The following is an 18,895-nucleotide window of genomic DNA, read 5'->3' as shown; positions in this document are numbered from 1 at the left end:
ATCTGAAGCATTTTATATAGATAGATCTTTCTTAAGTTTGTCATTCTTTTGATTACCCCTTTTCTTCTTGAAATGCTTCTTCTTGCCTTTATAGGAATTTGTATTAAGAACATGAAGTTCTTCATCTTCCGTTTTCAATTTTCCTCCTTTCTTTAGTTTTTTGGATTCTTCCTGAAGACGATCTCCCTTAACTCTATTGAAGTCAGGAAAGATTATCTCCGGCACATACTCCTTGTGCGAATGTTTCCCATGAATCTACTAATCCATCTATAGCCATCAGTGTTAGTTCCATGTCATTAATGATAGTGCCTATACTTGCAACTTCATCTCTTAGGCTGGCAACCCTTAGGAAGTAAGAAATCAATTCTCCCTTCTTTATTTGTATGTGATTTAGTGGCCTTCTTAGTGCAAGAACTCTAATTGCATTGTTAACCTCATATGCATTTAGTAATGCATTCATCATAGCAAATGTTGTTTGATGTTTTGTTAGCATGTGTACTGTATCATTTTTCACTCATCTAATATGATCTAAATGGCTTTCCTATTTCCTTTACTCTAGATAGTTTTATGAGGTTCAATAGTACATTGTCTAGATGTTGAATCAACAAATTGTTTTACATCATTTTCTTCAAAAATCATCATGATTCTGAATTTCCAAGCGTCAAAAGTGTTCTTTCCCATCAAAGTTGTCCTCGGGTCTGATTGTGCATGCCATTGAAGATAGGAGGGTGATGCTAGATATATAGCAAGTCTGATTATTTAATTTGCAAAGCCTAGGTTCGTGTCATGTCCCCATTTTGGAGGCAATTTGATTTAATTAATTTAATTAATTAAGTTGTCCAAAATAATGAATATTTTATGAGGATGACTAATTAATTATTTTAATTAAATAAATAAGTGGTATTAAGTTAATTATTTATAAAGTTATCAAATAAATAAATATTAAAAGGTAACTTTATATTTAATTAATTTAATAAAGTGACTTGAATTATAAAATATTTTATAAAGTCACTTAATAGATAAAATAAAATAATGTTCTAGAAGCTTCCGGAGAAAGTGGAGGAAAAAGAATAAATAGGCACCCCGGGCTTCATTCTAATCATCCAGATTTGTTGTTGTTGATGTTGATGTTTGTTGATGTGCATTGTGGAGCCTAAGGTTTCTGCAATAGTCACAATTGGCCATTGAGAACGAAAATCTCAATTGGTACGCAATTTTGAGGGTGTGAAATATCACTTGAATTATTGCAGCTGGGAGGAAGATACTTCAGTCTTCTATTTGTGCTATATTGAGAAAAAATATTTGTGGCCATTGAGAACGAAAACTCTCAATTGGTACGCGATTTTGAGGGTGTGAAATATCACTTGAATTATTGCAGCTAGGAGGAAGATACTTCAGTCTTCTATTTGTGCTACATTGAGAAAAAATATTTGAGTACAAAAAAAGCAAGCCGAAAAAGCAGTTCGAAAAAGCAAGCCGAAAAAGCAATTTGAAAAAGCAATCCGAAAAAAGCAAGCCAAAAAAGCAGAACCGAAAAAACAGGTTCGGAAAAGCAATCCAAAAAAAAAGCAATCCGAAAAAGAAAATTCGAAAAAGCAAAGAAAATTATTACAGCCATCTACAATCAAGGGCAGCAGTTAGAGAGGCACAACTTGGGCACTTGAGGAGGTTATTTTCTGTTCAGTGGTATTGCAATACATCTATTCTCTAAGGCGACTTCATATGCCAGGTCTGATGTGTATTTTCATAGTTGCCTTTCCCTATAGAGTGCTGTTGTAATTGTCATTTCACATCAGACCTATCATTCATTAATAGATATATCATTCATTTTTACATTCCTCACAATGGTATCAGCAATCCATGGCTTTAGTTGTATTTAATCATGCATGTGATTAGCGTACAGCTGTAGGGGAGTATTGAAGTTAGATATTTAGTGTTGCATTAGTTTTCATTGGCAGCTGTAGGTGCATATTACTTTACCAGCAATCATCATATTTTGATATCTTTGTAAATGCCAAGAGTCTTGGCTAACTTAGTATGAATATTATATTGGATTCTCATTCTCAATCAAGGAGATACAATTGCTGGTCATTAATAGTTGTCTTTGAACATTAATATATCATTTCTTATCAGCCAGTTAGCATGCATACCAACTATTTGTTAAAATACCAGTTGGCTGTAGGTGAACATTTTCATGATTAGAACTCATATATGCATTCACTATTGCCAAAATTAGTTGCATATTTATGTTAGGTCATTGTTTAGACAATTTGGAGTCTTTTGTAAGCATTCTCTTTGAGGCAAATCCAAACAAGAATCACTGCAGCAATCTGAAAAGTTATATCAGTCAAATGACCCTTGCTTGCAAAGTGTTTGACGAAATGTCAAACAACTAAAGTATAAAGATTTTTGGTGTTTGAAGAAGTTATAACCTATTGGGGTTATTACAGTTCGACTACCAAAGCTCTAATACCATGTAAAGTTTTTGCAAAATTCTGATTTGAATTAAACTTAGATTATACCTTCTAATACTTTTGTAGCTAAACTTCAATGTTCAGTCTTCAATGAATTTAGAAATATAAATTTGGAAATGTTTTTACTTCTGCAAGTTGTATTCCGGCAGTATTGACTAAAGAGCAGACTTAAATGTTTCTTGTGTGTCCTTAGACTTCAACCACACCCTTATTAACTATATAGATCAAGGGGCATGTCCTTACAAAGGACGCATCCCTTTCAAAGTCTCGTTTGAATCATCTTCTTGAAGTCTGCTACTTTTCATGCAAATATTAGTTTGGATTCTAAACTAACCAAGGGTGATTAGTAAGTCTTCAAACTAGTATTCCATTATAGGCACCGATATCCTAAGAGGATAATACAATAACTTCAGACCTATTTAATGCAAGATCAGATCAGTATGATCTGTACTCAGACCAGCATGACTGAAAGTTTTGGATTTAACAGCACGTACATACATTTATACAGATTAGGGGTTGTACTAATCTTATACAAATCTGATAGAATTGAGTTCTGTGAAGTTGCTCCAACAGTAAACCTGGTAGCATGGAGTCAGACTTAAATTGCAATTATTTAATGAATCTCTTCACTAGCTACCTCACTTTATGATCTTATTTGTTATATTGGCAATATTTGAGCTTTATGTTACCGAGCCTTATTTTTCCACTCAAAAAATACAATCATCATAAACATACAAGGTTATGGTCATTTTTAAGGAAACACTGATGAAGTCTAGATGACACAAATGATGTATAAATTCATGCAACAAGACCACATTAATTTCTATTCTCCAAAATGATTATTATATTCATATTAAACAATTTTAACCAGTCTCATCATGTATATTCAAAATCCATATGTAGCTGTAATAAAAACATTTCAACAACCAACTTAACCACATAGACCAGACTTGTGTAGAAGCATAACAAAATAGAGTTAGACACCGATCAAATTTGTGTAGTGTGTTGACAAAATAAGAAGTAAAACTTGTCCAACTTGAAAAAACTTTCCAAATCAAACCCCCATACTGCAATAATACGCATACCTTGGTGAAACTACCATGGGGAGACATTTCTCCTTCTTCTTGTGAAACCTCTCTTATCTCGCCCGGTGTCTAAAAGAACATTGCTTATTAGAAGCCATAAACATATCTTACTGGTATCCATATAGTTGAATTTAAAATTCAAGATTAATAACAATGCCAAAATAAACATCATCTCTAAAAGCCATAAACATATCTTAATGGTATCCATATAGTTGAATTTAAAATTCAAGATTAATAACCATGCCAAAATAAACATCATCTCTAATTTTTGGCCCTTTAGAACGCAGCATACACATTTATTGATTGAAGGAACAATGCAAAAAAACCATTAATTTAATATTCCAATATCTGTGCTGACAGAAATGACTAACAAGCTTTTATGTTCTTACCTATACAAAATAAAACACACAAATCTATCCTTTAACTTGCAACTGAACCAAATGGCAAGTTCTTACCCTCCATATTCGATCTGCTTTCGACCTCTGTACCAATGAATCCTTTTCCAGCCTTAGGGTGACAACTTTCTTTGATGTTTTTGTTTTTGATGACACCATAACTACACTGGAAAAGCCAACATTTCAAAAAATCAAATAAAATTGTTGTCTGGTTGTCAAATTTTTCATTATTTTATCAATAAGTACTTGTTTACACAGAAATTATAGATATCAAGCCATACCTTCCCAGATACATTGAAGCTGCAACCCCCCCACATCCATACATTCCAAAGAAAGGCTGTAAGAAAAAGGTAATGTAATAACATCTCTCATTATACTGAACAAAATTTGTAAATCAATGGTTGAAAACTTAGAAGGAATGGCTATCTTCAAAAAAGAGAACTTAATCATCTTAGATTCTTAAGTATTGAAAGAAATATCAAAGTATAAAAAATAATATTGGACATTCGGCACTGAGGATGTTGCAGTCTGATTTTCATTCCCATGTGCATTATGAAAGTCTTGTTTTTAAGCTCAGAAAAACTTTACCAATGAATCCACAATCACAGATCATAATCTGTTCCAACAATACAGATGCCCCCCGTCCACCGGTGTTGGCTGACCACAGTGAGCTAAATGGCAGTCCCTTAAATTTAGGAACTCTCCCAAAAATTAGGAATTCTGCTAGAAGTCTAAAAGCTGACTCCAGAGGCCTCCTAGCATGTCCCTGCCAACTCCCAGTACGTCCCTAAAAGAAAGGGATTCCTCCTAAAATCTGACACTGCCCTTAACTGGTCAATCTAGCTCTCAAAGCCCTGATATATCATCACAAGCCCCTGAAATACTTAGGGGAACCAGATAATATGCCAACCCTGCTAGAGAAAAGTAGCGCTAAGGAAGGCTCAGATATGGGCACAATACAGGTGATTTATTTTAATGGATGAGCCTTTATTATTTGATGCTACATTAGGAGATTAAAAAGGAAGGTAATTCTTATTAAATAAAAGCAAAAACAACCCTGAAAATAGTGAAAAAGCAAAAGAAATGCGTTTTCAAGAAAAGAATTGAAAGGGACAGAAAAAAAGCTTTCACAATATCCTCATAGAATCCACTGAAATGGTAGGGTCTGAATCTGTTGTCCAAGTCATAATGGGCAATGCTAAAAATTAAGGCAACTAAGTCTGTAGTGGAGGGTACACAGTTACTTTTTGCACACCATATGCAGTCCAATCAATTTGATACTGCAAAAGATTGGCACACATATTGGGTGGATCAAACAAGTCTTCACAAAGGAGATCCAAATGATTGTGACCAACCATAATAAGTCCCAGCCTCCCAGGGCATTTTCAAGACCACCTCCAAGTTCGGGTTAGCAAAGGTAATTTAATGTTTGATTTTGTGTTAGTTTTTTATTTTTATTGATAGTGGCATTTCTTTTATACTACATTAGGTTGTCAAAATATGATTTGCATCTCGTGCAATTGTTTCAAAACAACTTGTGAAGGTGCAATAGGCCTCGAGTTCTATTATCATCAATGGCCAATGGAGTGCGTTCCATCCTTTCCTTGAGGACTTCCAAACAACTTAATAATTGTTTCATGGGAAATATGAAGTTAGCTAATTGTGTGGATTGTTTGACAAGAATTACTATGTTTGATTATGAGGATTATGATTAATAAGATTATGTTGTTTGCATTATGAAGATTATTGAATAAATAATGTTCTCATAGAAATTAATATATTCAACGATGAATAATGTTATACGATGATCTAGATGATTAATTTGCTTTAAAACATTATGAAGAAATATACGTGAAGACATGTGGCTACTTCTTTCCTTCTTGACAGATGCAAGAAAAGATCCCATATCTAAGTATCTTGAGCATCAATCTGATTTACTATTGTTAATCTTTGCAGCACAGAAATCTGATGTACCCAATATTTTCTTATATTAATAGAATGGGAGCTGGCCCTTTCTGGCTATATAATTATCAATAAAATTATAAGAATGAATTTTCTTAAATTTCAAATTTTCAAATCAAATGAATGAATGAATGAAGGATTTAATAACGTCCACAAGGCCAAAGCAGCCTATAGACCTGCATGCTAACTACAACCTAATCCAGCTGTAACTCTTTGACTAATTCTTCTCTTCTTCGTTGCATGTTGATGATCAAGTTTGCGGTCTTGTACAACTGTTTTTCCTCGAAGAGGTGGCTTAACCTGCTGTTGTATTGTCATATTAGGTGTCAATACTCAGCCCTTGTGATATCCTTGTTTTGAAATAGAATTAAATCTGAGTTACCAGATTCTCTCCGAGACCTGGGAATTCCTGGTTCAATTCTCTCAAAAGTCTGCCACAGACCAAATTTCGATGGGAATTCTCTTAGAGGAACCCTGGCACAATTCAGGCAACTTTTGAGCGGCTTTGGTTTCCAGCATAGGAACCCGAACAGAATAAATTAGACTCCAAAAAGCACCCCTTTGTTTACTTTTTCAAAAAGTTTTTAATGTCAAGTTAGACTCAAGTGCATGAATAGACTCAAATTACAAATCATATTTAATTTGAATTAAATGCTACCTGAGAAGAATCAGGATGTATACAAGTGTAGACTCAAGTGCATCATTAGACTCAAATTACAAATCATATTTGATTTGAATTAAATGCTACTTGAGAAGAATCAGGATGTATACAAGTGTTGTACATCCATTATGGAATGTATGTAATACACCATAATTCATGCATATAGGCTAACATGTATATAGAACTATGGATTGAACAAAATCTAAACAGATCTTTACTGTGGTTAAATCTGGATCCAAAGCCTTCTTTCTTGGCTTCATCCAGTCTGATCCAATGCTGCTTTCTTTAGATCACCTAGTATGATAATTAATGTGTGAAAGTTTATAATATGGCAACAATCACAACCTTGGCCTTAAATGCGCGTATATAGCATTACATTTTGTGCTTCTAAATTGCAACAGCAGAATGATGAAGAATTGCTGGATAGTTTTTGATGATATTTGATTGGGATGGCTGATTATTTATGCTAATATTATTGTTTTTGAACTGAAACATTGATATGGTGGAATATTTGGCTATGTTGCTTCAATATTAGCATAGTGGTGTATGAACTTATTTGCTGCTGCATATATATATATATATATATATATATATATATATACACACACACAGACAAACCTAAAACGAATCCGAACCCAACCAAAAAAAATTGAACAAATTTCGAACCCAAATCTGAACCGGCAACCTAGAATTAAATAACTAAGTATATATTATACAAGAAACATATATTATTATTAAGTTGATAATTTAATAATAAAATTAAAATATAAAATAAAATAATTATATTTAATAATAATAAAATTATATATAATAATAAAATTAAATTAAATATAAAAAGAAATAAAGAATAAATGACAACAGAAATATGATACAATACAATATCAAGTAATTTAAATAGGGTATGCATATCTAGATTTAAGGCCAAAAAGACGTAAGTATGAAGCAATCATAAATGGATATAATTATCAAACATATAAATTAATATAGCTATAACAATATAAAACAAATATAAAATAAACAAATTATATATAATAATTAAATTAAATTAAATATAAAAAGAAATAAAGAATGGATGACAATAGAAATATGATACAATACAATATCATGTAATTGAAATAGGGTACGCATATCTAGATTTCAGGCCAAAAAGACGTAAGTGTCAAGCAATCATAAAAGAATATAATTATCAAACATTTAAATTAATATAGCTATAACAATATAAAATAAACATAAAATAAACAAATTATATATAACAATAAAATTAAATTAAATATAAAAAGAAATAAAGAATAAATGACAATAGAAATATGATACAATACAATAATGTCAAGTAATTGAAATGCCAAAAAGACGTAAGTATGAATCAATCATAAATGGATATAATTATCAAACATATAAATTAATATAGCTATAACAATATAAAATATAAACAATTCATTATTAGTATAATTTTTGACTAACATCAAATATAGAATTAACTACATATCAAATAATCCACACATATTCCATGCCTTATTCGATACATACGTCTCCATTATAATCGGTGCACACAATGAAGGGAAAACAACTTGTTAATAATACAATTCAATTAAAAAATAAAGAAGACAATTAGTAAGTCCAATGACAATAATCATGTCATCTAGGAGTTCAAATTAAGAGACATATCTTGAAAGGGCGTGCTTGGCTGGGAATTAACGTATAAGTGATGAGTTGTAAGAAAGAAAAAGGCATCAACAGGAAAAACTCAGCAATCAAGCAAATTCAATAATCACAATATTTAGCAATTCAATTCATCAGTACTCAATAATAAATATAATGGATTCCATCTGAACAAACATAAATACAAGGAACATATTCCTTAATTGCAACAGCAGTATAAAGATGTAATCCAACACAGCTATACAAGTGAGCCATCGTCTCTTATACAATGCATTGTCATGTCCCCCATTCTAGGCCAGTAAACTTTGTTGCGCCGTTAGCTTGTTTTGTGTTGATCCCATTGCCTAACAAGGATTTCTTGGGATTAGATCGAGTTTTGGCCTAGGCAATTCCAGAGACTGACCAATCAATGTTGTTTCAACGAAGTTTCCAGATACTTAATATTTTTAGTAAGTCAGCAGGCTCAACATTGTAATGACCCTTACTATTAAGGCCACTAAAACCCTCAAACTGAACTGAGACAATTTGTCAAACACTTGGCATGTAACTGAATAGAGCTACGAATAGGGCTAATTGTTGTGCAACGAAACCACAAAGTACAATGCCAATATCGAAATGTAATGTAATGAACAATAACAGTACCAATAACAATATTCAGAATATGGAAACTCTCAGATTTGATACTTTCAGAATATAAGGACTGTGGTGTCTAATACATATGCATATGAATATAGATTGATGACAACATATAAACCTTCATATTCAATCCTATCAATGCATGCAAATCTGATTACAACTGATTATAATGGACTGAGCTGTGCATCTACATTAAATGACTGATTTTACAATATCAGATTTAGGGGACTGTCACAACTATGCACTTCTAATACATCAAACCCTTGACAATGCAATGCTATGACATGACAATAACCCAGTTCAGATTATATGATAGATGACTGGTTTACAACAGCAACTAATAACTGGAGATAACCAACAATGAAATGACAGTGCTGACTGTTCAACTATTTGTATGCAACACCTTTGACAATCAAAACCTCAATATGTGCACCTTGTATTGCTGCTGGAGATGTCTGATGTAAACCGCTGCCAAAGACACTAAATCCTCCACAAACTGCCCCCAAACGAACCCCCAAATTGCTGCTGCTGATTCTACTGGCAAGGCCGTACCCAGGCCAGCATGTACGGCCCCTATATAAAAATAATGCTGGGGTTTTGGGACCCCCGAATGCAAGGAATATGGGCGCCTAGGGTTAGGTAGTAACCCTACCAAACCATAAAAAATAACTCCAGGGGGTTGAGAAGATATGAGCAATTATGTGGTTCCAAACCCTGATTTGACAATTCTGAAAATGCACAAATTTTGTCTTCAAACCCCTGCCAAATGCTTCACCAATGCTAGGGTAAATCCGAAACCCTTATTCCAACCAAAATAAACCCTTCAAACAATTTCTCAATGAAGTTCCAATGAGATGGCTGAGTACCAACTCCAATTATGCAACCCTTCAATAGATATTTCACTACCTCAGTTATGCCAATCTAGGGGAGTGATTCGTTCCCAAAGATCGAATAGTATTTGCAGACCCAAGAGACTACAAATTGCTCCACAATGGAAGAAGTAGAAGAAATCTCAAATCCAAGCATGTCCAAAATGAGAGGCCCAGCCCTCTATTTATTCACTTTTCTAAGAAGTTTCTAGAACTTCTAGAAACATCCTTTATAAAATCTCATTATAATGCACTTTTTATAATAAAGTAATTTTATAAAATAAAAAGTGCAACTCAACTTAAAATTATAACATGTAGGCCCCAATAACACATAATAATAAAATATAACCTCTTAACACTTCTGCAAGAGCAAGATATGACCATCTGATCCGCAGAATTGACTCTCTCCACACCATTTGCCTACGAGAGTCTAGAATAGGCAAAATCCATGATCAATGTCATGTCGAACTAAAGAGGGGACATTACAAACATTCTTGACATTTCAGTGTTGGACTTGGAGCATCTCGTGAGACCTTTCCAACAATCTATCACATACGCTTATCTGAGTTGATTTGACCAGTAATTTTATTTCTTGAAGAGTTAGAATGGTTTATTTAAAAAGTGACTTTAAAACATAAGTTCATTTTATTAATGTCACTTTATTATAATACGGGCACTTTATTTTCTTAAGTGGGAAAAGGGATATTTTTAAAAGAAAATAAAGAAACAGAGAAGGAATATGAAGTCACCAGGTTGGGCTTAAAAGGAGAGCTAACTTGCTTGGTTTTATGATTTTGGATTTCTTTTCTCTTATAGAGAGTTTTGGAAAGCTTTAGCTTTCAGCCAGTTTGATGATGAAAATCCTCAAGCTTAGAGGCAATGGACAAAAACCCATTCTCTTGCTGGAGATATCACACTGGTATCTCACTCATATCTTTCTTTTCTTATTACCAATCTGACTGTATTTATGCGTTTAAGATTGATTATTGCATTGTTTTGTTGGGGGATTGTAACGCAATATTATTTTCAAAATACATATATTTTCACCTGGATATTGGTATTTGTTGAATACATTGGAAATCTCCTGTTAAATTTATGCATAGTGTTTGTGAGAAAAATGGGGAAAAATCTCTGGTTAGGGATATTACAGTGGGATCAAGGCATCAAACCTGTCATCCTATGGGGTATAGTCAAAGGTTTCATCAGAAACAAAGTTATAGATAATTTTGCTATCTAAATTATCTTCCAAGAAATTTTTAAGAGCGAATATTTCAATATTTTCTAAGACTATTAATGGAAATAAATATTACATGCAGCATTTAGGAGCAATTATTTCAACAGACGCAATTAATAAAAGTATATAAGTCTCTCTTAAATTCTGCTAGTATATTTGGGTTGCCACCTAAAGTTTTATAAGTACAGATAACATATTATTTGTCATGGAACATAGTCTGAGTCAAATTATTGATATCGTCATGAGTCATTTTCTCTAGCGCAGGAATTTCTTTCAATTATAGCTTTTGAAAGGAGTTTAATAAATTAAAACGATCATAATCGGAGAATGATATTTATGGTCAGATTTATCACTGGACCCCTTTTAATTTTAGCAGCCATTTTAATCTTGTATTGAGCTTTCTGCGCAACAACTCAATAGTCTCCGACAGTGATATGATAACCGTTGTTGTGAACAGATTATCTCCAAAACTAACAGATTCCTCCACTGAAACAGATTTAATTCCATGCAGCAGGGTTTATCTTGAGTAACCTGTTCTATAATCTCTGTGTTGAACATAGACAAGCACTTTCACATGAAGGCACACGACATCAAGTCTTGGTAACATTCGTGGAAATGGTTGTGGACAATAGTTACAATCACATTACAATTGACCAGGAAGAAAGCGCTTGCATAGAACTTCTGGTTTGAAGAAGTACGAGTACTTCCTTGATAAGAAATAGATCACTAAAACTGAAGTTGTATTCATTTTTTCATCAGCCACTCATTATGGTTTAATAGAAATACCTTTGCCCTCTGTGATGATTTATTGGCAGTTCTCAAAGTTGGTAGTTTCCAGATTGAACTTTAGAGATTGTTGTGCGTGGACTTGAATCTCAATAGTTTGAGACCATAGTTGTTGTGCGTATAACTATTGGTTTGAAGAAGGACGAGTACTTGATAAGAAACAGATCACTAAAACTGAAGTTGTATTCATTTTTTCATCAGCCACTCATTATGGTTTAATAGAAATACCTTTGCCCTCTATGATGGTTTATTGGCAGTTCTCAAAGTTGGGAGTTTCCAGATTGAACTTTTGAGATTTTGTGCATGAACTTGAATCTCAACAGTCTAAGACCATAGTCATTGCACTCATCAGGCGTAGCCTTTCTTAGTAGAACAATAAATACTTGAACTTGACCATTATGACTGAAGAAAGTTGTCTATTCTTCTTGGGCTATTGTAGTTTAATATACTGCAATTAGTTTGGTGGAAGAGTTCAAGGTATTAGAGCCTTATAGAGTACGCCATTTAACTATTAAGGTATTGGAGCCTTATAGAGTACACCATTTAACTAGTAAGGGATTGGAGTCTTATAGAGTATGCCATTTAACTATCAATTGCTACATTCAAACAATAGGGTAAAGATAGAAAGGTGAACTCAGAGATTTTCACAATCTAGTCCAACACAGAGCATGACTAATAGTAGGCAATCTCTCATTAAAGTAAACTGAGAATTCGACCAAAAGTACAGCTCGAACACAATGTGGAGATAGTAGTCCTGACATTAAAGGGAAGGTAACTGAGATGAATGTGTATTGAATTAATTGTTTTAGCTAGCCAGTTATCATTGTTAGCCATCATTACTATGCTTTGGGGTTGCATCAACAACTTCAACATTAGACCATACTTAGTCGTGGCTAATAAGTGCAATACTCAAAGGTTGGGATTTGCAACATCTATTGGGTTCAAGAATAACCAAAAGTTTGGTTTCCAAGTTCGAATTTTTTCAACATTTACTTTACAATTTGTAAATTGTAATTACTCCTTAATACTAGTATTATTCATTGGAAGTGATATTAAGCTGTGAGGATTGTTATGACAAAACCCTATCTGCAATAAACAAGTTAGTTGCTTACAAGAATTTTACAGAGAAGATAATATGAATTCATTAATGTCCAACAAGACAGCAACAAGGGGCTAAGGGACTGGAAGATTACAACAAGGAGCACAACTCACAGTAGGAGCACTAAACGATGATTGAGAAAGAGCAAAACAAGTAAGAAAACAAAGGAGAATGCAATAGAGAACACCACAAAAGGGACCAGGAGTCCTTCCTAGGCAAAAAAGTCTAGCACCGAAAGATAGGGTTTGGGGCGACCAAGGGTCCCAGACCCTCTCTAAGAACAATTAAAGGAGTGTCGCTCCCTGGTGAGCCCATTATGAGGCCTCACTGATCTGGTGTGATTGGGGTCTTGAGTGCGAAGTGGTCACTTCATGACCCTAGGAAGACGAGGGCATGGGCACGACAAAGTCAGTAATAAGTTGATCTAAAGCCTGGCTCTGAGGGAAAAGGAGTTGTAACGTACAATCCCTAAGTTGTGTGGCTTCTTGGATGAGAGCGCCAAGCATCATTGGTCAATGTAACTAAAAAAAGCCGATATGGTTCAGCAATCTCTAAAAAGACAATGAAACCTAACTCTAATCTCATAGTAGATGGAACAACAGAAAATGAAGTGGGTCTCTGTTTTCATCTTCACTAAGGTACATAAACAACAAATAGGGTCCTCTCTGTCAATGTGGTGGTCAGTTTGAGATCTAAGTAGTGGGAGCCAACCCTAAAGGAGGAACCAAGACGGATATAGAGTGCATAGCACCATCGTCGGACCAAGTAGACAGGGCACAAGATAATCCCATCCTAGATAGCCAAGAAGTGTCAGCATAAAAGGCCATCTGCAAACGCTACCCTCTCGAAGGGTTTCACCAAGTCGTGCTAATGTACTGTCTGTAGATGTCGAGTCTAACCTGTTTGTTCAACTCCTGCCGAGGGGGGAGGAGGTGAGCAGGAGCATCCAAAGCAAATTGATAGGAAGGGAGACGATCAATCTCAATCCCAATCGAAACCAAAAAGGTAGAGACCTAAGCATACCAACAACGAGCACGAGTAGTCAAATCCTAGCTAGTGATAGTGACTGAAGAGCAGTAAGCTAGGTAGGAGTATTTGTAGCAGTTGTCAGCAGAATCCCCAAAGCCCCTGAGACGATGAAGAGCCCAGATCAAATCAAAGATGGCACTAAGTCTAAAGGAGTGTGCCCAAAACTCGGCCAAGATAATATTGTGTGGAGTAGAATGACAATATCTGATAATACGCTTGAGGAAGAGTGTGTGAACATGCTCAATCAGCTACCAGTCTAAATCCAAGAGAGGGGCCCCAAACCATTGAACCATATAGAATTGTCAGTCTAACCAAAGAGTCCAAGAGAGATAATTTGGAAGTAATGTCCTGAAAGTGATGTCTGAAGCATTGCTTCTCCAACATGGCAAGAGAACCCAACCCCTTATGGGCTGAATACCGGATCTCCAGCTAAACCAAGGACCAAGGAACTTGACCCCAAGGTAAGTATATGAGGAAACAAACTTGATATTCTGATCTTGGAAGGAAAAGTGGAGGTGTGAGGTCTTCAGGCAGTTGAAAACCATAACCCATGTCTTATTCAGGTTCACAACAAGTCGCTGCTAGTCACAAAAAGAAGCAAGCCCATCCAAGAGCCTCTGAAGCTCCTCAGGGGAAGAAGCAAGAAGAATCACATTGTCGACAAAGAGGAGAATAGAGATCATGACTTGGTGTAAATAGCAACTATCTCCAAGGAGCAAGGTAACCTAAAGGAAAGCCTCCACCTAATCAATGTAAATTCTGAACAAAGTGGGGAAGTGATGGCAGCCCTGCTTCACCCCAATGGTGCTCTGAATTGGATCAAAAAAAACCCTCAAGAGTCTTGAATCTGCCTATAACAGAATCATAAAGTCTCATGATTTCCGTTAGTAAAGTTGCTAAATCCCCAATGTCTTTGAGCCTCTCGGAAAAAGCAACAAGAGGGATGGAATCAAACGCCTTGCAAAAAGTCTACGAAGTAGCAATAGACTTTTGCCGAGCAGTGTCGAGCCTCCTCAATGATAGTTCGTAATGTCAATATATGATCCATAGTTTGCATGTTCATATGAGAACCAACTTGGCCTCTCGCCCTACAATGTCTCCTATGAAGCTCTCAAGAAAGAATAGTATTTAGCATCATGGCATAGAGTTCGGCAAAGGTAATGCCCAATCATGATGGTCGTGTAGTTATCGGGGTCCGAAACCAATTTAGATTTATGAATCAGAGAGATCACGTGTCGCAACCAAGAGTCCAAGAAACCAATACACACAACTCTATTAAAGAGCACAGGGAGGTCAGAACTCAAAACTGTAATACAAAGCTTGAAGAGCTCAACTTGGACCCCTTCCTCGTTTGTCACTCTGTTGCATCTCAAAGATCTGACGGCCTCATAGATGTTGGAGGAGGTAAATAAGTGGCAGTGGGGAGGGGGGTGAGGTGAAGAGGGGGGTTGGCCTAGGATGTCGTAGAAAGTGGAGGCATGGGAGGTGAGAGAGCGAAGGTCAATTGTGGAGGGCATGGGGGTGACAGGGCAACAAGGTGCGCCAGAACAACTTCGAGCAATGTATAAGCATTTCCCAGAGTGATGCACTACGAGGCAATGTACAACCACTTCCTATGGCACAAAAAGCGGTGATATAACTCTCTCAACTTGGAGTACGAAGGAGAGTGGGCAAGAAAGGTCGTGTGCACGGAACAATGGAAAACCTTACAAGCATCGTCGAACCATTGGTTCATGGGCATCGTCGAACCATTGGTTCATGGGGCAGGTTTTCCAATGCACCAAGTTGAAAGTGGAAGGAGAGGTGCGATGGGGAATAGAAAGAAGAGTCAACTCCCAAATAGAAGTGTCCAATATGTCGAACATGGAAGAGGCTTGGCTAGTATCAGAAAAACGATCTGTAGGGAAGAGTCGTCTAAGATGGAGGGTAAAAAGGTCAAGATCGCCATCAGGGACAAGGAGGAGGTGCAAGGACTGGCCACTGTGGGCATTGGGGGGGGGGGGGGGGGGGGGGGGGGGGGCAGCAGAGGGCTGAGAGAAGCAAACAGAGATGCATAAAATAAATAAATACACCCTGCTAATTAAAAAAGAAACATGTCTGGAAATATGTGACTAGGTTGGGCAAATGTGATAGTTCTTGGTCTACATCCATGATTTTTATCTACGCAATTGTTAGGTCTAAAAAAAGAGTTGTCTCCAGTACCAACAAGCAAAATATTTGACAAAATCCTTGAAAGGGAAAAGAGTGGTGTCATGGGAAAGTTACCACATTCAGAAAAGATCATGAAGAACCTTGTTCAAGCTCAAGGACGGTTATCCTAGAATTTTCAACATGATAAAAGAAAAGGAGTACTCCATGTTAGATGAATATAACATACCCCCTCCACAATTTGAAAAATATCTTTCATTGATTACATGGACTTCTATCTAAGTCTATGAGATAGCTCATGAACTTTTGGCACAAGAAACTTGCAAAGAGTTGCATGAGGAGTTTTCAACATTCAAAAGTCAGCCTACTTGTAGGCCAAATTTCAAACAAGATATGGAAGGCAATAAAGAGAAATGTATTGCATACTGCATAGGTTACAAGTGGTCTGGAAAAAAAAACCATACCAATGATTTGCAGCCTTCTCATGATCATGTAAAAGATGTTCAATATGGATCAAATTTATTGATAGCTAGTATGGAGATAGAGGATTCATCCAGGGCTGACTGGACTAGCACTCTTACTGGGCATGTTGACATTTCATGAAAAAGGATTATCCAATCAGCCAATGATGATGACTCCACATCTTTTGTGAGTGTTGATACTTATTTTGATCCTGACTTAATGGTCTCTAAATATGGTATGTATTCTTCCTGTGATGAATTTGTTTTTGAGCATAGTTGTGTCCCTAATTCCCATGCATAGTTGGGCACAAAAGATGACATTGATATGTGCAACGAAATGTACCCCCCAAAATCATATGTAACTGAATGCTCTCGTACGCCTACTTGTTCACCTTATTTGGAGAGTCAAATGAAAGTAATTAGAGATACTATTGTTGCAGATTTGCCACCATTTGATAACATATATGAGATGGTTAAAAAGCATTTTTTGGGGGAAAAATTAGAGAGAAGACAAAAAGGACTGAAAGAGGAGTTCTCATATTTGCAGGTGCAGGATGAAAACAATGAAATCAGATTATCCACATCTTTCAGATTGTACTCATCTTATCAATCTCACATAGATCTATTCCAAGTTATTGAGGAAGAAGGAAGAAGAAGTGGACACCATTACTTGGGAGCTCTTGAATATTAAGGACACCTTAGAGGCTGCCATAGTGGCATTTCATGAAACAGACAATCTGATTTTTCAGCTTAACCAGAAATTAAATTTGGCACACTCTACTTACGCTCAACATTCAAATCCGAGTGTTGAGATAGTCGTCAGTGATGATAGCACGAAAGTTGATCAAGACAAGCATGACTCATCCACATTCAATGTGCAGATTGTATTACGAGGTAATTGGTAAATACTTGCTTGTTATTAACAAAGACCGAAAGGTCAATTTATACAAAAGAAAGAGACGATGTTTTTCAGAAAGAAGGCTCTGCTCTTGTTGGAAGTCTCATGAAGACCTTTTAGATGTGTCCAAATTTTGGCCGCTGTCTTGCCGGATGGAATCTGAGAAAGCTGGTCATCAGCTACGGAGAGTTTGAGAAGCATTACTACCTCTCGATTGTTCAGATCCCATGTATCTTGAATCTTGATCAAGACTCGGAGAAGTCGGACGATGCTTAACACCCAGAACAAGTTGATCAGTGTTTCGATATTCAAAGATTGCAATGATGCGCTGCTTCCAGGTTCCATAATTGCGACCATTGAATTTAGAATTATGCTTGAGCAAAATATTTGTCAAAGATGCCATGGCACGTTTTTCAATGAAAAACTGTGAAAATCTGTGAAGGCACGTTCTTCGAGGCAAAAATACGGAAGACCCAGAAGAATCAAAGAATGACCCAGAAGAGAGCTCGAAAAACCCAAAAGGAATCTCCTGTCGTTTTCTGAATCCGCTGGCTCGAAAATCAAGGCACAAAAATCGAGGCACCCAAAAAAAACGGACGACAACCCAATTGAGCTCTCGAAAAACCCACCAAGAATCTGCAAACAAAATATTTTTTCGACCCCAAAAATTAGGGTTTCGAAAAAAAACGGCCCTAGCTGAAAAAAGCTTGAAAAAACTTCAGATTTCTTGATAAAAAATGGTCGAATCTGCTTCCCAGCAAATGATTAGAGACTGAGACGTTGCAAGACAAAGTGTGACCTCCAAATGATGGTGGATTTGCAAAGGTTTGTGAAAAAAAAAAAAAGCAGAGCCGTGAGTCTGAAGGACCAAACAATCCGTGGTAAAAAATACCAATAAAAAAAACGCGATTTTCAAATACCAGCTGAGAATGGTACAAAACGACCAGGATTTTCATGCAATTTGCAGACCCGTAATTTGGGAATTTCTCCAAGTAGAAAACCCTAGGTGGGTTTTGGAGAATTTAGCTGAAATAATTTTGGAAAAATTTAAACAAATAATTTCAAGAAGAAATTATAAATTTTTCCGAAAAAATTTAAGTATTTAGCTCTGATACCATATTACGAGGTAATTGGTAAATACTTGCTTGTTATTAACAGAGACCGAAAGGTCAATTTATACAAAAGAAAGAGACGATGTTTTCTTAGGAAACGATCGTAAAGAATAGAAACATTCTATTCCAGAGAAAGCAAAAAACGAAAGCAAACTAAAGCTTAAAATATTTACAAGATAACCATTAACTAATAATAATAGACATTGGAATTATTTATCGCAACTATGTAGTGAGAGGTGCTCATCATTTTTCTTTCGATCCCCATGTGGAGGACTTGACGGAGGCACAAGTGTGGATTGGCTTAGGGGTTATATCATCCATTGTGGGATGAGTGTCTTCTCTAATGTTCCCTACCCCGTAGAAGAATTCCAAGTATATCTAGAAGTC

General features: G+C 35.8%; 1 protein-coding gene across 7 annotated transcripts in view; it reads right to left on the bottom strand.

The window, feature by feature from the left end:
* GMI1 (gamma-irradiation and mitomycin c induced 1) overlaps positions 1-18,895 on the bottom strand; it is a 393,394-nt gene that overhangs the window by 355,866 nt on the left and 18,633 nt on the right. For all 7 annotated transcript variants that reach the window (XM_089797668.1, XM_089797669.1, XM_089797671.1 and 4 more), the window contains exons 8-10: positions 4,236-4,291; positions 4,015-4,120; positions 3,560-3,628 (exon numbers count right to left, since the gene is read on the bottom strand). In XM_089797668.1, coding sequence (XP_089653794.1) covers positions 3,560-3,628; positions 4,015-4,120; positions 4,236-4,291 — 231 coding nt within the window. The remainder of the gene's footprint in view (positions 1-3,559; positions 3,629-4,014; positions 4,121-4,235; positions 4,292-18,895) is intronic.

The sequence above is a fragment of the Cupressus sempervirens genome, chromosome 8, assembly GCF_028749045.1.
Source record: "Cupressus sempervirens isolate cs-2001-9-10 chromosome 8, ASM2874904v1, whole genome shotgun sequence".
Taxonomy (NCBI): Eukaryota; Viridiplantae; Streptophyta; class Pinopsida; order Cupressales; family Cupressaceae; genus Cupressus; species Cupressus sempervirens.
This window is presented reverse-complemented; position numbering and strand designations above follow the sequence as displayed.